General features: G+C 42.5%; 1 protein-coding gene across 3 annotated transcripts in view; it reads right to left on the reverse strand.

Annotated features, from left to right (window-relative positions):
* ULK1 (unc-51 like autophagy activating kinase 1) overlaps positions 1-22088 on the reverse strand; it is a 115558-nt gene that overhangs the window by 47970 nt on the left and 45500 nt on the right. For all 3 annotated transcript variants that reach the window (XM_073557031.1, XM_073557029.1, XM_073557030.1), the window contains exons 8-13: positions 20244-20345; positions 12166-12224; positions 10968-11050; positions 10186-10236; positions 8382-8470; positions 6772-6943 (exon numbers count right to left, since the gene is read on the reverse strand). In XM_073557031.1, the coding sequence (XP_073413132.1) occupies positions 6772-6943; positions 8382-8470; positions 10186-10236; positions 10968-11050; positions 12166-12224; positions 20244-20345 (556 nt within the window). The remainder of the gene's footprint in view (positions 1-6771; positions 6944-8381; positions 8471-10185; positions 10237-10967; positions 11051-12165; positions 12225-20243; positions 20346-22088) is intronic.

The following is a 22088-nucleotide window of genomic DNA, read 5'->3' on the forward strand; positions in this document are numbered from 1 at the left end:
CTTTTAGGTTTTCTCAGCAATGTGTTTTCTTATTATTTCTTATGATTCTTATTGGTATGATTTTTTTTACATGACAAAAACCAGGCATTTTAACAGGGGGTGGGTGCTGACTTTTTATCTATCTATCATAGGCAATGGAGACAAATATAATATCCATCTGTCTTTCACAGTCAATGGATCCATGAAAAGAAAAACAATAAAAACTGGAATCTTTCCAAACCATTCCTATAGCTCCTGGCCAAACGGTTATTTCCAACCTGCCAAAAAAACCTAAAGAGGCTTGGGCATGAAAACATATGTGAATCTTTGCTTTAATTACCTGAGAAACAGCCCAGACTGCAGACTTTAATTATTATGTTCAGACGGAGCAGTGTTAATTAGCCAGAACCAAGCAGAACTGAAGATCATAGGGACAGAATGAGAATGACAATTGTCCCGTTACCAGTGTTAATCTCTGGGGCTATCCTTTGTTATTTGTCCTTGTTGGTCACTGAGCTGCATTAAGCTTGGGACAACTTAGCAGAAGGGGCTTCAGTGGACAAAATACTGCATTTCTAGAAAGCTTGGAAGTGTGCTGTGCCTCGCTTTCCTGCTTTTCGCAGCATGTCAGGCGGGGAGACAAGTCTGTAACTGCTAAATGCTTAAAAGAAACAATGGCTGAGACTTGAGTCGGATAAAGAGTTTCAGGCGCCTCAAAGATCCTTCATTAGTCAGTCATTTGTGAAGATGGAGTCAGAACTTGCCCAATGGCTTAGTCCTTGGTGAATGCATTAGATTTGCAAATTTCTTCTTTCATTACCTATGTCAGTGCGCTGCCTCAGTAATGTACATCAGGGAAACCTAGAGATCATCCTAAGAAAAGAAGTCTCGTAGAGCAGATGGAGCAAAGCGAAGCCCCTGCTGATGCATTCTATAGCCTACCATAATGGGGACCGGAAGGCTTTCTCTTTGTTTCATCCCTCGCCTCTTTCCGTGCTACCTAGGACAGAAAATTAGGTGTTGCTTTCTCCACTAATGATTCCATGAGCGTAAAGAAGGGGAGACCTATGGAATCCACACGACCCAAGACATGTTGTAATCAGCCACACTGTGCTCCCCTGCCACGAGTGCCTGCTCTCAAGTCGCTTCACCTGGACTGTCCACATTACTGTCATGGAAGGCCTTTACAGCAAAAGTGTCACCAGGAAAGGACCGATTGTTTGAATTAGTTTTTCTGCTTCATTTTTAAATATGATTATATATATATATATATATATATATATATATATATACAGTGCCTACAAGTAGTATTCAACCCCCTGCAGATTTAGCAGGTTTGATAAAATGCAAATAAGTTAGAGCCTTCAAACTTCACACAAGAGCAGGATTTATTAACAGATGCATAAATCTGACAAACCAAAAAGTTATGTTGCTCAGTTAAATTTTAATAAATTTTAAATATAAAAGTGTGGGTCAATTATTATTCAACCCCTAGGTTTAATATTTTGTGGAATAACCCTTGTTTGCAATTACAGCTAATAATCGTCTTTTATAAGACCTGATCAGGCCGGCACAGGTCTCTGGAGTTATCTTGGCCCACTCCTCCATGCAGATCTTCTCCAAGTTATCTAGGTTCTTTGGGTGTCTCATGTGGACTTTAATCTTGAGCTCCTTCCACAAGTTTTCAATTGGGTTAAGGTCAGGAGACTGACTAGGCCACTCCAACACCTTGATTTTTTGCCTCTTGAACCAGGCCTTGGTTTTCTTGGCTGTGTGCTTTGGGTCGTTGTCTTGTTGGAAGATGAAATGACGACCCATCTTAAGATCCTTGATGGAGGAGCGGAGGTTCTTGGCTAAAATCTCCAGGTAGGCCGTGCTATCCATCTTCCCATGGATGCGGACCAGATGGCCAGGCCCCTTGGCTGAGAAACAGCCCCACAGCATGATGCTGCCACCACCATGCTTGACTGTAATGATGGTATTCTTGGGGTCGTATGCAGTGCCATCCAGTCTCCAAACGTCACGTGTGTGGTTGGCACCAAAGATCTCGATCTTGGTCTCATCAGACCAGAGAACCTTGAACCAGTCTGTCTCAGAGTCCTTCAAGTGATCATGAGCAAACTGTAGACGAGCCTTGACATGACGCTTTGAAAGTAAAGGTACCTTACGGGCTCGTCTGGAGTGGAGACCATTGCGGTGGAGTACGTTACTTATGGTATTGACTGAAACCAATGTGCCCACTGCCATGAGATCTTCCCGGAGCTCCTTCCTTGTTGTCCTTGGGTTAGCCTTGACTCTTCGGATAAGCCTGGCCTCGGCACGGGAGGAAACTTTCAAAGGCGGTCCAGGCCGTGGAAGGCTAACAGTAGTTCCATAAGCCTTCCACTTCCGGATGATGCTCCCAACATTGGAGACAGGTAGGCCCAACTCCTTGGAAAGGGTTTTGTGCCCCTTGCCAGCCTTGTGACCCTCCACGATCTTGTCTCTGATGGCCTTGGAATGCTCCTTTGTCTTTCCCATGTTGACCATGTATGAGTGCTGTTCACAAGTTTGGGGAGGGTCTTAAATAGTCAGAAAAGGCTGGAAAAAGATAATTAATCCAAACATGTGAAGCTCATTGTTCTTTGTGCCTGAAATACTTCTTAATACTTTAGGGGAACCAAACAGAATTCTGGTGGTTTGAGGGGTTGAATAATAAATGACCCTCTGAATAAACTTTTCACAATTTAAAAAAAAAATTAAACAAAGAATTAACATTCTTTTTTGCTGCAGTGCATTTCACACTTCCAGGCTGATCTACAGTCCAAATGTCACAATGCCAAGTTAATTCCGAATGTGTAAACCTGCTAAATCTGCAGGGGGTTGAATACTACTTGTAGGCACTGTATATATATATATGCAGCACGATGGCTCAGTGGTTAGCACTTGCAGCGCTGGAGTCCTGGGTTCGAATCCTGGCAAGGACAACATCTGCAAGGAGTTTGTATGTTCTCCCCGTGTTTGCGTGGGTTTCCTCCCACATTCCAAAGACATACTGATAGGGAATTTAGATTGTGATCCCCATCGGGGACAGTGATGATAATGTGTGCAAGCTGTAAAGCGCTGCGGAATATGTTAGCGCTATATAAAAATAAAGATTATTATTATTGCTATTATATATAATACTAGCTGAAGAGCCCGGCGCTGCCTGGGCATAGTAACTAACTACGGTTAGTTATAACAAATATATATATATATATATAAAGCTGAGTGTATAGCCCCGCCCACTCCGCATAGCCACATTCACTATAATATTCCACATCATCCCGTCAGCCAGAGCCACCGGACTACTACCCCTAATATCCCACATCATCCCGTCAGCCAGAGCCACCGGACTACTATCCCTAATATCCCACATTATCCTGTCAGCCAGAGCCACCGGACTACTACCCCTAATATCCCACATCGTCCCGTCAGCTAGAGCCACCGGACTACTACCCCTAATATCCCACATCATCCCGTCAGCCAGAGCCACCGGACTACTACCTCTAATATCCCACATCGTTCCGTCACAGCTGCCGGACTACTACCACTAATATTCCACATCATCCCGTCAGAGCCACCGGATTACTACATTTAATATCCCACATCATTCCGCCAAAGCCACGGGACTACTACCCCTAATATCCCACATCATCCCATCACAGCTGCGACTACTACCCCTAATATCCCACACCATCCCATCACAGCTGCGACTACTACCCCTAATATCCCACATCATCCCGTTAGAGCCGCCAAACTACTACCCCTAATATCCCACATCATCCCGTCAGCCAGAGCCACCGGACTACTATCCCTAATATCCCACATCATCCCGTCAGCCAGAGCCACCGGACTACTATCCCTAATATCCCACATCATCCCGTCAGCCAGAGCCACTGGACAACTATCACTAATATCCCACATCATCCCGTCACAGCCGCCGGACTACTACCACTAATATTCCACATCATCCCGTCAGAGCCACCGGATTACTACATCTAATATCCCACATCATTCCGCCAAAGCCACGGGACTACTACCCCTAATATCCCACATCATCCCATCACAGCTGCGACTACTACCCCTAATATCCCACACCATCCCATCACAGCTGCGACTACTACCCCTAATATCCCACATCATCCCGTTAGAGCCGCCAAACTACTACCCCTAATATCCCACATCATCCCGTCAGCCAGAGCCACCGGACTACTACCCCTAATATTCCACATCATCCCGTCAGCCAGAGCCACCGGACTACTGCCCCTAATATCCCATATCATCCCATCAGCCAGAGCCACCGGACTACTACCCCTAATATCCCACATCATCCCATCAGCCTGGGGTCAGAACCAGAGCGCGGAGTGAAACGGTCCTAACTTCCATACCGTGGATCCCTTTAAGAGAGGTCTGGCGTCAGAACCAGAGCGCTGAGTGGATTTGCCCTGACTTCCATACCAATGATCCCTTTAATAGAAGTCTCGGGTGAGAATCAGAGTGCTGAGGGATTTACCCTAACTTCCATACCGGAGATCCCGTTAAGAGAGGCCTGGGATCAGTACCAAAGGGCAGAGTGGATTTGCCCTCACTTCCATACCGGGGTTCCCTTTAAGAGGGGCCTGGGGTCAGAACCAGAGCGGTGAGTGGAATTGCCCTAACTTCCATACCAATGATCCCTTTAAGAGAGACTGGGGTCAGAACCACAGCGTTCAGTGGAACGGTCCTAACTTCCATACTGGGGATCCCTTTAAGAGAGCCTGGGGTCAGTACCAGAGCATTTGAAAGCAACTGCCCTGACTTCCATACCGGGGATCCCTTTAAGAGAGCCTGGAGTCAGAACCAGAACGATGAGTGGAATTGCCCTAACTTCCATATCAGGGATCCCTTTAAGAGAGGCCTGGGGTCAGAAACAAAGAGCTAGATGGATTTGCCCTGACTTCCATACCAATGATCCCTTTAATAGAAGCCTGGGGTCAGAATAAGAGCGCTGAGGGATTTGCCCTATCTTCCAGGCCGGGGATCCTTTTAAGAGAGGCCTGGGGTCATAATCAGAGTGCTTAGTGGAATTGCCCTAACTTCCATACCAATGATCCCTTTAAGAGACCTTGGGGTCAGAACCGCAGCGCTGAGTGGAACGGTCCTAATTCCATACCGGCGATCCCTTTTAAGAGAGGCCTGGGGTCAAAACCAAAGTGCTGGATGGATTTTCCCAAACTTCCATACCAATGATGCCTTTAAGAGAGGCCTGGGGTCAGTATCAGAGCGCTCAGGGATTTGCCCTATCTTCCATACCGGAGATCCCTTTAAGAGGGGAAGATGTGCCTATGGGATGGAGGATGTGTGATGGGTATATGGGCAGGGAGGGGGGGATTCATTTCTGTCATGTGCTCTCTGCTCCTTTCTGGGGGGCAGAAAATGGCTGGAGCTGATGTTCACAGGGATGCTAGATTTCTCCCACCATGTCAGTGTCTGCTGAGGTGTTGTGGAGTGGGAAAACTGTTGCTCATAGCAACCAATCACAGCTCAGCTTCTTTTAAACAGCTCTGGCGAAATGAAAGATGCTTCATGATTGGTTGGTGATACACACACACACATAAATTCAATTTTAGATATATAGATATATTTTTTTTATTATTTTCATATCACTATGTGATAAATCTTGCTATTTTCCTGCTGCCCACTAGGCCTAATATTAGACTGTTTTGTACAGAATGCCACATGGACATAGGTTGCAAAAGACTGGCTCAGATCCTATTTATTTATATAAAAGTTTCTAAGCATGCCCTGATCTGGGCAAAGGTTATTGTGACGGAGATTGGAGGAGGCAAGCTGTAACATCATTGATTTTGATTGCTGGATCCTGTGTTATCATCGGTGTATAGAGGTGTTACCAGCATGACAAAGTCACTGATAAAGTTCCAGGGGGAGATATGTTTCACTGCGCTTAATGGCATCAGTGATGTGAAAACCATAGATTTTCCTACAGTACACTAAGTGGTGTCAAGGGTTAACAGCTAACCTACATAATGGGTTGGGTTTTTGTGGACAACCACCTTATCTCCATACCTGGGCTCCAGAGGCAGTCTTTGTTCAGTAGGGCTGGAGAGAGGATCTCCAGTGGTCTGTGACCTGAGGAGGAAAGACTGAACCTATGTTGCTTCAGAGTGGGCGGCGTCTCGAAAATGTATGGACTGTTTCACAGCATTTTTTTTTCTCATTTTGTCCAAAGAGCTGTGTTTACTTTTCCCTTCATGTTGGTTTATGCCATCAATATAATAAACCAACAGAAGATTTAAAGAGACACTGTTCCTGTTTTCTACCTCCGTGTACCTCTGAGTGAGTTGAACTGCCACACTAGTCATTGTAATCCTGTCTGTGTTGATAATGAGATTGCTGAAATGTCATCTGTTCATAACAGGAAGTATGAGTCCAGTATTAACCTTAGCTGCCAGTGTGAAAATTGCAGAAATTGTAATGTAATGTAATAGAAAAAAAAAAAAAAAAAATTATATACTGTATATATATATATATATATATATATATATATATATATATGTGTGTGTGTTGGGTGTATATATAAATCCCCCAAGGATTCTGTCCCAGGATCTCATCAAAGGTATAAGAATCCAAAATAAGAGGCAGCAGAGAACTGAAAAGTAACATCTATCTATCTATCTATCTATCTATCTATCTATCTATCTATCTATCTATCTATCTATCATTTTCTGATGTAACATCCCTTTAATATTATACAGTCTTCAATAAACAAACCTTGGGTACTTGGAAAATGTGCAGGCACCATAACAAAATCATCAGTGTCACAAGAGGAGTTTTTGCTGCTGCTCCCTGCAGATTCCTTTGAACCTTGAAGAAATCCTGGAGAATCAGGAATTGGGGAAACCAGTGTTTTTTCCTGTAGCTGCTGCAATTCACCTAAGGATTGCTGGGAGTAAAAGGATCAAACTATAAAACTAGCAGTAATAGTAGTATTAATTTACCATTTAATGTATTAACACTGCAATGCATTGCCTATCCCTCTTATATAGTGTAGGTAGAATAGAGAATAACAGATATGCATGAGGAGATTGACAAAACATTGGAGGGACAGGGGGGCACAAAATATGAGTTAATGATTGATTTATACATAATGAGAAATTACAACTGACATTGTGAAACTAACACTTCAGACTCTTGGTACCGCTAGAAAGACCATTAAAAAGAACCTGTCAGGACTATTGACACTAGTGGTATGACCGCATTACCTGCATCATAGTAATTCGATGTGCCAGCACGGGGAACTCAAGCTGTGAAAGCAGATGCAAGCTAGCCTGGCAGTGCATTAGGGGCATGTCGATGAGCCTTAAAGGGAATCTGTCAATATGTTTTTGTCAACTAATTTGAAAGCAGTGTGATGTAGGGGCGGAGACCCTTGATTCCAGTGATGTGTCACTTAATAGGCTGCTTGCTACAGTCCTTCATATTCATGAGCACTGTATAACCACACCACTGATTGGCAGCTTTCTTCCTATGTACACCTTACACAGAATCTGTCAATCAGTGGTGAGGGCGGGGTTATACAGGGCTCAGCATTTAGAGAACTGCTAGATCTGCAGAAGGGAAAACAGGGAGTTTATGAAAGCTGGCTAGTAAGTGATACATTGCATCAATCAGGGTCTTTGTCTCTACATTATGCTGCTCCCGGATGGGGCAGCAGAAACCTGCTGACAGATTGTCTTTATTGACACTCCCACATTGCACTTCTAATCTAATTTGAATATATCTTCAAAGCGGGATTTTTCAGTGCCGGTACACTGGATTACTGCAAAACAGGAATCAATGTTATTGCTGTATTAACCCCAACACTGCCATAGCACTAGCTTCAGTAGAATATTCATGCTGTTTCCCATTCATAAGCTCAAAATAATCAACGACATTATCTAATAAAAAACTGGATGCAAAAAGTATAATATGGCCACGATATATGAACACAATCTAAGAAGAAAGAAAACAACATTTTAAGGGGGGGTTATACCTGAATGGGCTCATTTTGTCATGAAAGGACCCAAACTCCCCAATATTGATATGCTAAATAGCAGCATCCGTGATGCCATGGATTCTAGTGCCCAATATCGCATGGGCCTGAATTAGGAGCTTTCCTCAGTCTTATCTTCATGCAGGCTCCAAACTGAGAAAACTGTGGCCACACTTGTACATGTAGTCCAGCTTCCTACAATGAATAGGGCGACGTCTGGATCACTGCTCCGTGCTCACATGTACTTAGTGTAAAGTAACGAGGCCTAGATAACATTTTTATGTAAAAATTTAATGCAGGATTTAAGATACTGTATTTATGTGCTTCTAGGGCAAATCACTATACTTACAGGAGGAGATGCCAAGTGTGACGTGGAAGAACTGCTGCAAGAACTGCCCGAGCCTGAGCTAGGATACGATGGCATTGGCACAGGTGCAGCTAGAAGACAGGAGCATTGCCGTGGCTGAGTGATAAAGTATCTAATACACGAAAGCTTCAGCACAGATTTACTAGTTATTAAGTTATCCACACATGTTCAGATGGAGATGAATAATTATTAATCTAATTAATTATACTTAAAGGGAATCTATCACCAGGTTTTTGCACTCTTCTAAGAACAGCATGTTTGAATTGTGAGACTCCAGAACTATGGTAGATCTGAACCTCTGTCACCCCAGATCTACACCCCACCCAGAGCTGCCTCTTCTTCCTTGTTGAATGACTGTCCCTTTGCCTGAAGACACACAATATAAATGCTGTCAGTCAAGCAAGAGGAGGCAGCCGTAGGTGGGGAGTAGAGCTGGAGTGACAGTGGCTTCAGATCTACAGCCACATTTACATATTGATTCAAACACTCATTTCTCAGGAATGGAGGAACAGACTGGCCATGTAAAGGTATTGTTGGACTTGTCACATGTAAACAGTGTGGGGCGAGAAATCCTGCTGACAGGCCCCCTTTAAGAGTATTCTGGTTTCTGCAAATAAAGCATTATGGAAAGTAATACAATATTACAAAACATTTTCTTGATTCATTTCTCACTGTTTTTCAGATCTCTGCTTGCTAGAACATTCATTGTTTACTTCTATGGGATGAAAATCAGTCCGTGTCATGCAACGGCCACACACGTACTCTGCTTATTATCCGGACCTAATAACTGCGCTGTACGTCTAATGAGCCGTGTACACGTGTTCATCACAGATGTTTTTCCCCTAGGACTCATTCACATGACAGTCCTTCACGCACGACTGCTGTTTATTTATTTATTTTCACAGATAACTCTCGCACCCATTACATTCTATGAGGCTGTTCACATGTCTGGGATTTTTGCGAACAGAGGGGTCTTTAGATCAACATCGGCCATGTCTCAGTGATTTTACGAGTATCGGATCAAACTCGGCAATGAATGTTTATGGGTCTGTGAAAACAAAATCAGGCAGCATTCGGATGCCATCCATGTGCCGTCCGTTTTTCACTCACTGACTGATAGGAGAAGGTGGAGAAAAAGTTTTTTTTTAAATCAGTGAAAAAAAAATAAAACCGCTGACCAAACTCTAAAGAAACTCTAATGGCACTTGTATCTAAAAAAACCCCTGATGATTTTAAAGGCTTTAAAGATAAACCTTAAAGGGGTATTCCGATCTCCATGATTCTATCCCAATATGTAGTAGGTGCAATAATAATAGTAATATTATCAAATACCTCAAATTAGAAATGTAGCATAGTTCTTCTGATTTGCTGACTCTTTCATCATGTGCAGGTATTGCAGGACCTTAGGTACCCATGGTTACGACCACTAGCAACTAGCTAACTAGCTGTCACTTCATAGCCATGGATACCTAAGGTCCTGCAATGCCTGCATATGAGGAAAGTGACGTAGCGAATCAGAAAAACTATACTATATTTCTAATTGGAGGTATTTGCTAATATTATTATTACACCTACTGCACTTTGGGATAGGATCTTGAAGATGGGAACACCCCCTTTATGGTGCCTAATGAATGAAAGCAAGCAGAGATTTTGAAAATCGTAAGTAACTAAAAGCTGAAAATACACTGGAAAATGATATTATTTTTAATTATACACTATAAAAGCTTTTTATTCAATCAGGAAATGATAACTGTGCTAAATCTAGTTTATTATGAATGATACATACATTTCTTCATGGAGGAGCCTGCATCCAAAAACGCATGGTGGAAGAATTCATCTGAAGAAACAAAATCAAAGTTAATGATCAAGCCAAAGAAAGTACTGCACATCCAAGACGTTACATCAATTCCACTATCTGTGACTTATAAAACCAACAATCCACCAACATAGAAGGGATTTCTACAAATAATAAAATAATGTAATGATGAGTAACTGCAGTAATCTGGGAGAAACCAACCAAGACAAATATGGATGATGTTTTTCAGATATTTTAGCATTATTAATGCCTTTACCGTTACTGGAATGTAACCAGTGAAGCATTAGGTTTTTGTTTGTAAACTTAACTGCATGGATTTGGGACTAAAAATCATTTTTACATTTGTGTCTCATTAAAAATATGGCACTTTTTGGCTTTTACAGGCTCTTTGTTTCCTTGCACATTCAACTATGATGTAATCCATGGTGATAAATCAGCTGAGTGATGCCCAGAAAACCACAGATAAAAGAGTTAAAAACTCCTTGTGAGACTATCATAGCTGGCTTACTGACAGATTCTCTGTTATCTCATTCTGTAACCTGCTATAGAGGCAATAAAAACAAAAACAACTGTGCATTTTAACCCTAAATGAATGCATTTAACTAAGAAAAAAATGTCCCTAAACGAGGACAAACCCTTTAAGTACACATTTTGGCTGAGATTTTGAGACATACAGAGATGTAGAAACAGCTTTACTAGTTCCTTATGAATTTACAGGAGGATTATCAAAAGAAGTATTATTAACACTTTACCAAAGTCCATTCGATCCTTCTGGTTCCTCTGTAAAAGCCCAAAAAGAAGCTGCTTCAGATGACATGAGGTTTCTCGGGGGACACTGAAATGTCAACATATACAACAGTTAAACATACACCGGCACAAAAATACAAGGGCAAAGCTGTGCAGCCGAGAGTGAGAAGTCAGAGTATAGGAAAAATGCTGAGCAGAAGGTTCGAGCAGTCTGTGCGAGCGTAAAGCGAGAGGGGAGCTTGTTTGCCAGGGTTAAATTTAACAGTTGCAGGCAGCCTGGGTATTAGTCTTCATCACTCCTAAACTAGACTCAGTGTAGTACTCAGAAAGGGGACAGAAATGTAGGAAAGTTGGGGAAATAACACCATGCCAGTCAAATAATATTGGAAAGGGACCAAAGCGATTCTTCATCTATACAGAAACTATAGGAGGGGGTTATGATGAAGAGCATCAAAGTTTGCAGCCCCTAACCTACTTCTCTAGGTCTTACATATGTGAAGATATTACGTTTGTGCTGGTAATGATCTGTTATAGGAGTTGTACCTAGTTATCCTGGGCCAACTGGTGAGATCCCCACTGATCCCAAGAACTGGAGCTCATTGGAATGGGACCACCAGAGTATAGCATTCTGCTTGTTTTCGGAACTCCCATTAAGAATAAATGTAGCGGAAGTGCGCATGGTTGACAAATGCTGAAGAGTCCTGGTTCTCTGGATCAGAGGGGGTCCCAGGCGTCAAATCTCCAGCAATTGGGAAGTTCCTATAGATAAAGGGGTAACTTCTAAACTTGATACAACCCCACTATGTACAGATAGTGGCAATATCACTTTGTGCACTGTGCTAACACAGTCCCTGCCATTCCAGGACTATATGCATATTTCACTTTGGCCACCTTTTGGTATAACACCTCATTAAAAGTATAAACTAATCTAAACATTTTCTTGTGCCCCATAGACTTCTTCTGTAATAAAAAAAAGGTTTCCTCAAATAACCTGCCCCATTTGCTGAAGGGATTAAAGGCCTTTCTGTCTAAGCCTGGCACAAGCAGTTATGCAGTGTTAAATAAGGAATGCTCAAGTTAGTGCCAGACATGTAGTGCCCATCGCCCATCTCCCTGGCAGCTTGGAACTTCAGCACAGAATCAACAGGTGTAGGCCGAGAGCAAGTCAATGGAAAAAGTCCGTCATGCTGAGAGAATGATTACTTGGGTGTGAGGGTCTTGTTTTTTTCATAGTAGAGACGAAGATCCTGAGGGCTGCTGGCCTGAAAAGAGAAGGAAGCTTTAACCATGGGTGTGCTGTGTTCTCTAAAAGATCTGGGCTGCGGATTATTATTTTTATCATAGTCATACGATAATTAAGACACCCTATTGGCCTATCCAACACCTCCCTAACCACGGTGGACTTATTTAGAGCCGACATGAAAGGAGCTATTCTTGTTATCTGAAATAGAAGAGGTGCAACCATGTCATGTAAACCACAAGGTGCTTCAATACACATCCACTCCTCTGTGGACGCTAGAAAAACAAAATCCTTACTGTACAAGGTTTGTATGGTGTCCAAAAATGGCATATTATATTGTAGGTCAGCTACACTCAAGCAGCGATTCCTGAGCCGGCACTCGAGAAGAAATAAGGAAGGTTGTTCAGTCATTCAGCCATCCACAGTGCTTCACCTCATGGTACGCTAAATATGCAAGCTCAGCCAAGCATGCATGCATGCATTTTTAAATGTGTAAAGAACAAACCCATCCCAAACTCCAGTTAGGTTAAGTTCCCATGATGAGTTTTTGACGCTTTGCATTTTCACTGTGGGAAAATCTTCAGGATCTAAGATGAGATCCCTCTGTTGTGTTGTAAGCTGTTTACTGACCATAATGCTACTAAGAAAATGTCAGGAAAATCCTACAAGAGGGGCTAAAATCTATAGAATCACCTTACATGATAGAGCTGTGTCCCGCCTACTATTTAACATGTGTTTAAATGTGAATGGAACAACCATATCCCCAATTAAATGAGGGTGTCCACATTTATGCAACCACGTTATTTTGGTTTTGTTATTTCCACTTCAGAATGATATCAGTTTGTTTCTCAAAGGATTTGTCCAGATTATGGGTGACATTAGAGGTAATAAAAGTTGGAAAATGGTTCTTCTCATGACAAAAACCTGGCACTTTAACAAGGATGTGTAGAATTTTTATAGTCACTGTAAGGAATCAATGCAATTGTGCCTATCTATTGCATAACGAAAGCAGAGACGTATTATATAAGAATAGAAAACATGGTCTGACAAATAAAGATTACAATCTCAATATTAGCATGGTAACCTGGACTGACCATGGAACAGAATGTGCTTAACAACGATTTGATAAGTCATGTACAGTAAGAGAATCTGTCAGCAGGATTTCACCCACTAACTATTTACGGTATATGTCAGAGACAAATCCAGCAATATCTTTAGCTATACAGTCCATTCCTCACCATATAAATGGACATGAAAATGAAGTGAGCATGAAGAAATATCCATGCATGGAAGCACTTCCCAAACCTCTGTCACTCCAGCTCTATTCTCCATCCAGGGCTGTCTCCTCCTGTGATTGACGTTACATGACAAAGTACCGGTCACTCAAGTAGGAGAAGGCAACCCTGGGCGGGAAATAGAATCAGAGTGACAAAGGATTGGGAAGTGCTTCCATATGTGAAAGCACTTCAGCCTCATTTGCATATTGATTCAAACGCTGATTACTTATGAATGGAGAAACGGTCTGCTGGATTTGGGTTCGGAAGAGCTACAGGCACATATAAATATTTAAGGGGAGGGAGGTTGAAATCATACTGACAGATTCCCTTTAAGGACCTTTATTTTACAGAACTTCAGTTAGACAACTCAATAGTTGTATGTCAGGGGCCATCTTTCCGCACAAAGGGCTACATTAACTATAGAAAGAAACAGGAAAACAACTTCTTATACAAGGATTGGATAAGTGACTGAACAAGCACCAGTCCTACAGTTATTTCAGTACTAGAGACAGGCACCAGTAACGCTCCAAAGACTTAGCCCTTAGTTTCATTCTCCATGTTTAGTACTGGTTATTACTTTGAGGCCATTTTTATTTTTTATATTGCCAAGTTTTGCCAATTTCACAAACTACTTTTACATATACTTTTCAGTAATTCTCTGACACATGACCCTTGACCCAGCACACATTTGACCATTGAGACCATAAGGGAGTGAAGGGACTTTTTCTAGTAAATCTTTTCTAGCAGTAAAACCTCAAAAATCTTGCCAAGTACAAATGTCTTCCTTTTTTTTATTAACAGGAATATTATTTTGTCACTTTGAAATATCCCTATAAAATATGGGTCTAGATACATCTATGCATTCACAACTCTTAGTCGCCAAAACAACGCTCCCTTTATATAAGGTTTGGAAGAAGGATTTCTTCGAAAGTCATATGCCGAGGGCAGCCTAGACGTAAACAGGAATTAGGTTTCCAAGTTACTGAAAGTGTTAACAGAGTTGAACTGCATTTCAGGAAACATGTGGGGCCCGGGTCAAGGCTGCACATTCCTGCTGGTATAGTATCTTACTGTACAGAGAAAAAGCCCCTATATTTCAAGGTTGGGTATATGGTGTTCTTGATGACACTTCAAGTGAGGTGTGTTATAAAGCTTTCCCTTTCTACCACCATTCCTCTTTGGATCTAAATAATATCAGTTTTAATTAGAAACACATGTCCAACAGCAACGTATTCCAAGTACCTTGTTCTTCACATTCCTCGAAACCATCAAACATGGTAATTCGTAGAAAACCGTGATGGGCGAGCGTGCTGGGATAAGGTTATCGGATCATGCTCGTGTGCCAACCGAGTGACTTCGGCGTGCTCAAATACAATGTTCATGTCCCGGCGGCTGCATGTCTCATGGCTGTTAGACCCGCGCGTCTCTTAGATACCTGAAGTTTACATTGGAAATCAGCGTCCAGCGTCGCTGATCGCTGGTCTCTCGCTGCCACACGCAGCGATGCGCCATCGCTGGCCAGCGGGAGACCAGCGATCAAAAAACAGCCCAGGACGATGGAGCGCGATTAGCGATACCCGGCAAAGGGGCCGGTCGCTGATCCCCATCACATACAGCGATGTCGCTGGCGAGATCGCTGTGGCATCACAAAATCAGTGATCTCGCTAGCGAGATCGCTGTGTGTGACGGGGCCTTTATTCCCTGTGCTCCCCTGAGTATTCCACTATCCGCCACATGGTAATAGAGATATGGGCCATTTTATTTAGAGCTAATTTTCATGGTCTTTACAAGGGGTCGTTTCACACAGGTTAATGACACCGAACAGCCTTAAAGGCACGCCCCAGAGAATCCTGTGAACAACGCCCCCATAAAAAGGCCCAAATCTCTAAAACTATACGGTGGATTAAAAAAAAAAAAAAACAACAATAATAAAAGAAAAGGAAATTCTCAGCGGAGCGGTGTGAATACAATAATAAAGGGAAAAAAAAAACAGGTCGCCTTTAAATTCTGATCGTGGGTGTTGTAAAAAAAAGTGAACAAACAAAAGAAAAGGATAAGTCATAGAGTCATGGGATGAAGGATATCTGAGTGTTGTTATGTGCTGCTTTATTTCATGTGCCAAAGAGCTTACATTTTATGTTGTGGAACAGACTTTGCGTCCTTTCCAGGAAATCATTGTGTAACAGTGAAGTATCGTACCACTACATCCAAAATGTGTCAATTATCTACAGGAGAGGCTGGGGGCAATAGACTGAAAAAGTTGCATCAGCCACTTGTAAGCCAAAAGAAAAGTGAGGAACAGGGGATTTACGTGAGCGGTCTTGTACGCTCAGTGAATAGGATTCTTCATGTCTAGAAGGAGAATATATATGGTGGTGTAATGAGTGCAGAGAACTAGAGAGCTCAGCAGAGAAGACGTTTCAAAAACTCTGCCTGTCCTTCAGAACAGATCAAAACAAGCCCGAGGTCCTGTTCCTCCAGACACACACTGACGGGCATTTATACCAGGGAGCAATGGGGCTGTATCTCCAGCAGGGGGCAGAGCCATTGTACGTGCTGAATTCTCTCCTTATTAATCCTCATGAGTCAATGATCTATAAATACGTGAGCAACAATCAATTAACCTTGCGGATCTCTTAGGGCTAACACAACATGGACACATGCTATTTTTACTTAGGCTTTTCCTGTGTACACAGCGTACAAGAAGATCAGTACATTATTTGGAGATTTGTAATATATAACTTCAAGCCAGATGATGGACTAAAAATACCCTAAAGAGAAAAAATATATATTAGTACCCTCCGAAAACACACACCTACCCACAGAACAGGAAAGGAGCACTTCTTTCAAATTTAAGACCCTCAAGGTATTGGCGCACAATGTCTTTCTCAGGGGGATTCCGCTCTGAAAACCACCTGAAAAAGCGCTACCCAAATTCTCAAAAGGATGAATATGTGCATTTCTGTGTAAAGACATCTTGCTGTACTTATGTTTAGGTTTTTGAGCATCTTTTAACCTCTTCAAGTTTTCAAAAACACCAAGCGGCTTAAAATGAGTCAACCATTCTGCAGATGTTTTCCGCTCTGAAGACGCTCTATTCTTTCTAATAGAAGTCAATGGGAAGGCATAAAGGACACCCAGAAGATGCCTGTGCATCTTTTTGATTGTTTTGACAGTGCGTCTACTTGAAAACTTGCAAGTGGATTGTTCAATGGTAAATGGATTTAAAAAAAATGACTGGAAAACGCTAGTAAAAAAAAAAAGGTGCCACAAAAATGGCAGAAAAGCACTATCCCACACCCTCCAAAAAATCACTGCAAGTTAAAAATATATAAAAAAGCGTATATCTGAAGAACGGGGTCTGTCAGTAATGGAGCGGCTCTCTCATCTATTCGATACAGGATATTGCATTGCAGCACTGACAGACGACGTACAGGCATGCATTCTGGATTATGTCTGGGGCTCAGACTATGACTGGAGCCAGTTTTATAACACATTTTATATAAATTCAATTCAATTGTTTCACTTTTGTCTATGCAGTAAGAATTTTACTGGATGAATAGACCACCAACAACCATATCTCTCATAAACACACAGAACGGGAAAACCTTCTCCATTTCCTGTCTGCACAATGTAGGACTTCTTCAGTGTGCCATAAGCTTAAGGGCCCCATCACATTAGATGCCATATCTGGAGTGCTAATTCCATAGAGCGCTACCAATGACATATAGGTGCAGATATAGAGTGCTATCAATGACATGTAGGGGTAGATGTAGAGTGCTATCAATGACATGTAGGGGTAGATGTAGAGTGCTACCAATGACATGTAGGGGTAGATACAGAGTGCCATCAATGACATAGGTGCAGATATAGAGTGCTACTAACGACATGTAGGTGTAGATATAGAGTACTACCAATGACATGTAGATGTAGATACAGAGTACTACCAATGACATGTAGATGTAGATACAGAGTACTACCAATGACATGTAGATGTAGATACAGAGTGCTACTAATGACATGTAGATGTAGATACAGAGTGCTACTAATGACATGTAGGGGTAGATGTAGAGTGCTATCAATGACATGTAGGGGTAGATGTAGAGTGCTATCAATGACATGTAGGGGTAGATGTAGAGTGCTATCAATGACATGTAGGGGTAGATGTAGAGTGCTATCAATGACATGTAGGGGTAGATACAGAGTGCCATCAATGACATAGGTGCAGATATAGAGTGCCATCAATGACATAGGTGCAGATATAGAGTGCTACTAACGACGTGTAGATATAGAGTACTACCAATGACATGTAGATGTAGATACAGAGTGCTACTAACGACATGTAGGTGTAGATATAGAGTACTACCAATGACATGTAGATGTAGATACAGAGTGCTACTAATGACATGTAGATGTAGATACAGAGTGCTACTAATGACATGTAGGGGTAGATGTAGAGTGCTATCAATGACATGTAGGTGTAGATACAGAGTGCTATCAATGACATGTAGGTGTAGATACAGAGTGCTATCAATGACATGTAGGTGTAGATACAGAGTGCTATCAATGACATGTAGGTGTAGATACAGAGTGCTGTCAAAGACATGTAAGTGTAGATACAGAGCGCTATCAATGACATGTAGGGGTAGATACAGAGTGCTATCAATGACATGTAGGTGTAGATACAGAGTGCTATCAATGACATGTAGGTGTAGATACAGAGTGCTATCAATGACATGTAGGTGTAGATACAGAGTGCTATCAATGACATGTAGGTGTAGATACAGAGTGCTATCAATGACATGTAGGTGTAGATACAGAGTGGTATCAATGACATGTAGGTGTAGATACAGAGTGGTATTAATGACATGTAGATGTAGATACAGAGTGGTATCAATGACATGTAGGTGTAGATACAGAGTGGTATCAATGACATGTACGTGTAGATACAGAGTGCTATCAATGACATGTAGGGGTAGATACAGAGTGGTATCAATGACATGTAGGGGTAGATACAGAGTGCTATCAATGACATGTAGGTGTAGATACAGAGTGCTTTCAATGACATGTAGGTGTAGATACAGAGTGCTGTCAAAGACATGTAAGTGTAGATACAGAGCGCTATCAATGACATGTAGGGGTAGATACAGAGTGCTACCAATGACATGTAGGGGTAGATACAGAGTGCTTTCAATGACATGTAGGTGTAGATACAGAGTGCTGTCAAAGACATGTAAGTGTAGATACAGAGCGCTATCAATGACATGTAGGGGTAGATACAGAATGCTATCAATGACATGTAGGCGTAGATACAGAGTGCTACCAATGACAATAAGTTGTAGATGACAATGATATGTATTCTAACCATTCTATGTACGGGTAAATACAGAGAGCTACCGACTGTTGCAACCAATAGCTCATCGTACGTTACTATATTATTGGCCTCATTGTCTTATTCCTACAGCTGTAGCGAGCTGATTTGCTAGACTCTGTCCTTCGGTCACAACAGTAATCTGTGGCTTATTTGGCTGATGGATAGGGTTCTGAGAATTAATTTACACCAATCCTACTTATCGGTGTCAAAGTTAGATGAAGTCAAATATGCCTATTAATGGTGATAACTGTCGTCTGAACAAAAGCTTGTCAACTATTTGCATAGAGCGTTTCGGACTACCGCTGAACCCTGTGCGCCAGATGGTCTGAGAAGCACAACAGCCAACTTACTGTAGGTGGCAGCAGAGGGGCCTGTGAATCAGCAACCCAAACTTTTAATAAGAAAACTCCAGGTACATCAGCTTAAAAGTAACATGTGGGATGTTTGGGATAAAGTACAATGGAAATAGTGTTCATACAATTTGATGCCCAGCACCCATTTATAATGCCATCAAATATGAAGCATAACGTCAACTGACTATAGACATCGCTTTAACACAACCAAAGCTTTTCATAACCCACTGTTAAAATGGCAACTTCCTACCAAGCTGTGAAGCCGGAGTAATCAATCCTGTAGGCCACAATGAAGCGTACAATCCACATGTGGAGTGGAGAACTCTGACAGGTATACAGGTGTTTGACTCTGAACAGCAAGGTAAATCAAGGTAATCAAGGTAAATTAACCCATCCCTAAGCCACCATGCTATAATATATCAATGCCTTTCTGGAGGCACATCTAGAGAGACATTTCATGGAGGGGAGGTTTCTTGCAGAACTGCCCATGTTCTCCACTCTGGTGCTTTAGCCAGTTTTGATGGGGACATGAGACAGGTTCTCATTACATAGACAGGTGTCAGTTTCTCTCAGGGATGTCAACGACTAAAAGGTGGTGACATACAAGGCTTTTGTTACCCTGTCTATGAGCTTGATGAAGGTCTGAGCTCATTTAATCGGGGTTAACAAAAGGTTAACAGCTTTCAAAGGTCGTAATGTTAAGGATACCGGTATAGCTGAATGAGAACTATAATCCACCCCGGGGCAGGCGGGGACACGCCAGTGCTGCCACCTGTGCAGCCGGACGGGAGCCCAAGACGTAAAAGGAACCACTTACACCTCCAAGTCAGCGAGCGGCATGTCACAGACAAATAAAGGGGTGCGGTATGGTGAACTATAGGCCATATAGGGCCCACATACCGTTCTTGTCTCTGTCCGTCCCTGATTCAGACTATCTGTTTAACTGTATCATACAATGAAGGCAGTCAATGTAAATCGTCAAGAGAACATTCAGTTCACAGTCACTAATTCTGTGGTAGAACTGAGATGACACTTACCTGGAATGGAGCCTTGCCAGTCAGGCACTGGTAGATGATCGTGCCAATGCTCCACAGATCAGCTTTGGCATCATAGTGCTGAGACATAATTACCTCCGGTGCCTGGCAGGACAAACACAAAAAAATACCATGGATGTGTAGTCTGTAGCTCTTTTACAATATGTTAACCTTGACTAGTATCCCCCCAAGCATACAAGGTACAAATCTGGCCCCGACAGGCAACACCAACTTTGCGGCCCAGGCAGCTATATTATGTGTATACCTAACAGACCTACAAGTATGTGTTTAGCTAAACGATATGATGCAGAGGACGGAGGAAACACATATGCCGGAATTACGAATTCTTTCCATGAGCCGGACCCTTAGTAAGATATCTGTTTAGGATTCATATTCTGCATGTGTAGATGTTTAGGCAGAGGCAGTAAATCACTAGGTATAAATAACATCAAACTGGCGGCCCACCTGTCCGTCCCGCTGAATAAGTAGCAGGGCCTGACTGACAATGAGAACTACTGGGATACATTCATTCCCATCACTTCTGGGAGGGTGCCAGCTGTCTACTTAGCAGCAAGCAGTCAGTAGGCACAACCTTGGTTTGAACCACATTTGTCAACATTCCCCAAAGCAGGCAGGGAAGGGTTCTACAAGCTGCATTACTCCAATCCATCTCTGATATTGAGTGCAGACACAAGAAAAAACAAACTTGGCCAGCTACAGTTTATTACAGATCACGCCCTACAAAATGGAAACAAAGACAACCAATATTACAGAAATTACACTTCAGGAGCTGCAGTTATGAAGAGCACAGCCAGGATCAGAACACAGAAAAGTAATCCTTGCCTCTGGGTAGTACTCATACAATACCCGGCAATCAATGTAGGTACTCTGGAAAATTCAATCATGAGCACCGTCAGCCACCGAGCCTGCTTTTTGATTGGTACACCGACCAGCCTTGGGGACTCAGCAGCACATCGCTAAACCCAACAGACTCGTCAACTGCCCAAACCTTCTCTCCCAAAAATTTTCTGTGAAGAGACAATCGGGAGGCCCCCATATGCAGAGGATGGTTGTCCTGTCCTGTCAAAATCCATGGGCTCACCTTACCTAAATTTAATGGGTATAACCACCTTTAGAGAGGTATTCAACCAGTTTTCCAAAACAAGTCTTGCCCTAGTTGTGTTGCAATTTTGCCTCCTCTTCCACAATCATGCATTAACGGGAACCTGTCACATGATTCACGCTGCCTGAATCAAGCACAGCTGCCTCCTTCCCACCCACTTAGCTAGACTGACAGGTCTCTCTCTATGGGAGTGAATAAAGGGGAATCTGTCAGTCTAGCTGAGTGGGCAGGGAGAACGGACGTAGCTGCAGGAACATAGCTCTTTAGCTAATCACTAGGGATTAACTAATCGATTTGCAGTTCACTTGCCCCGCGGCTACATCAGTGGTGCATGGCTGCCGGAAGGGAGCACTGCAAACTGTCTCCTACTTGTTGGCATGCCAGGCACCTCTTCTGATTAGAAGGTCTAGAGTGACTGCATGCTTAGATCATGCCGCAACAATTACGTCACACCGTCCTACAAGAAGAGATGATGGGAAAGCCGGCAAGCAGGAGGCGGCTGAATACTGATGTGGCCTGGGGGTGATAGTACTGCAATTCGGTTAGCTCATCTTTACTAGACACAACGTCCTGGTGGCGCTTTCAACTAACCTTTTCTCTGAAATACATTGGTTTGGGCAGCATAAATCGTGTGACAAGTTCCTTTTAATAGAAATAAACGGTAAAGAAAAGAAACAAAATGTTATTGATTCCGCTAACAATGTCCCCAACGTGCAGCATGTGCT

Source organism: Dendrobates tinctorius, unplaced genomic scaffold (genome assembly GCF_039654945.1).
Source record: "Dendrobates tinctorius isolate UK_male_01 unplaced genomic scaffold, ASM3965494v1 ptg000243l, whole genome shotgun sequence".
Taxonomy (NCBI): Eukaryota; Metazoa; Chordata; class Amphibia; order Anura; family Dendrobatidae; genus Dendrobates; species Dendrobates tinctorius.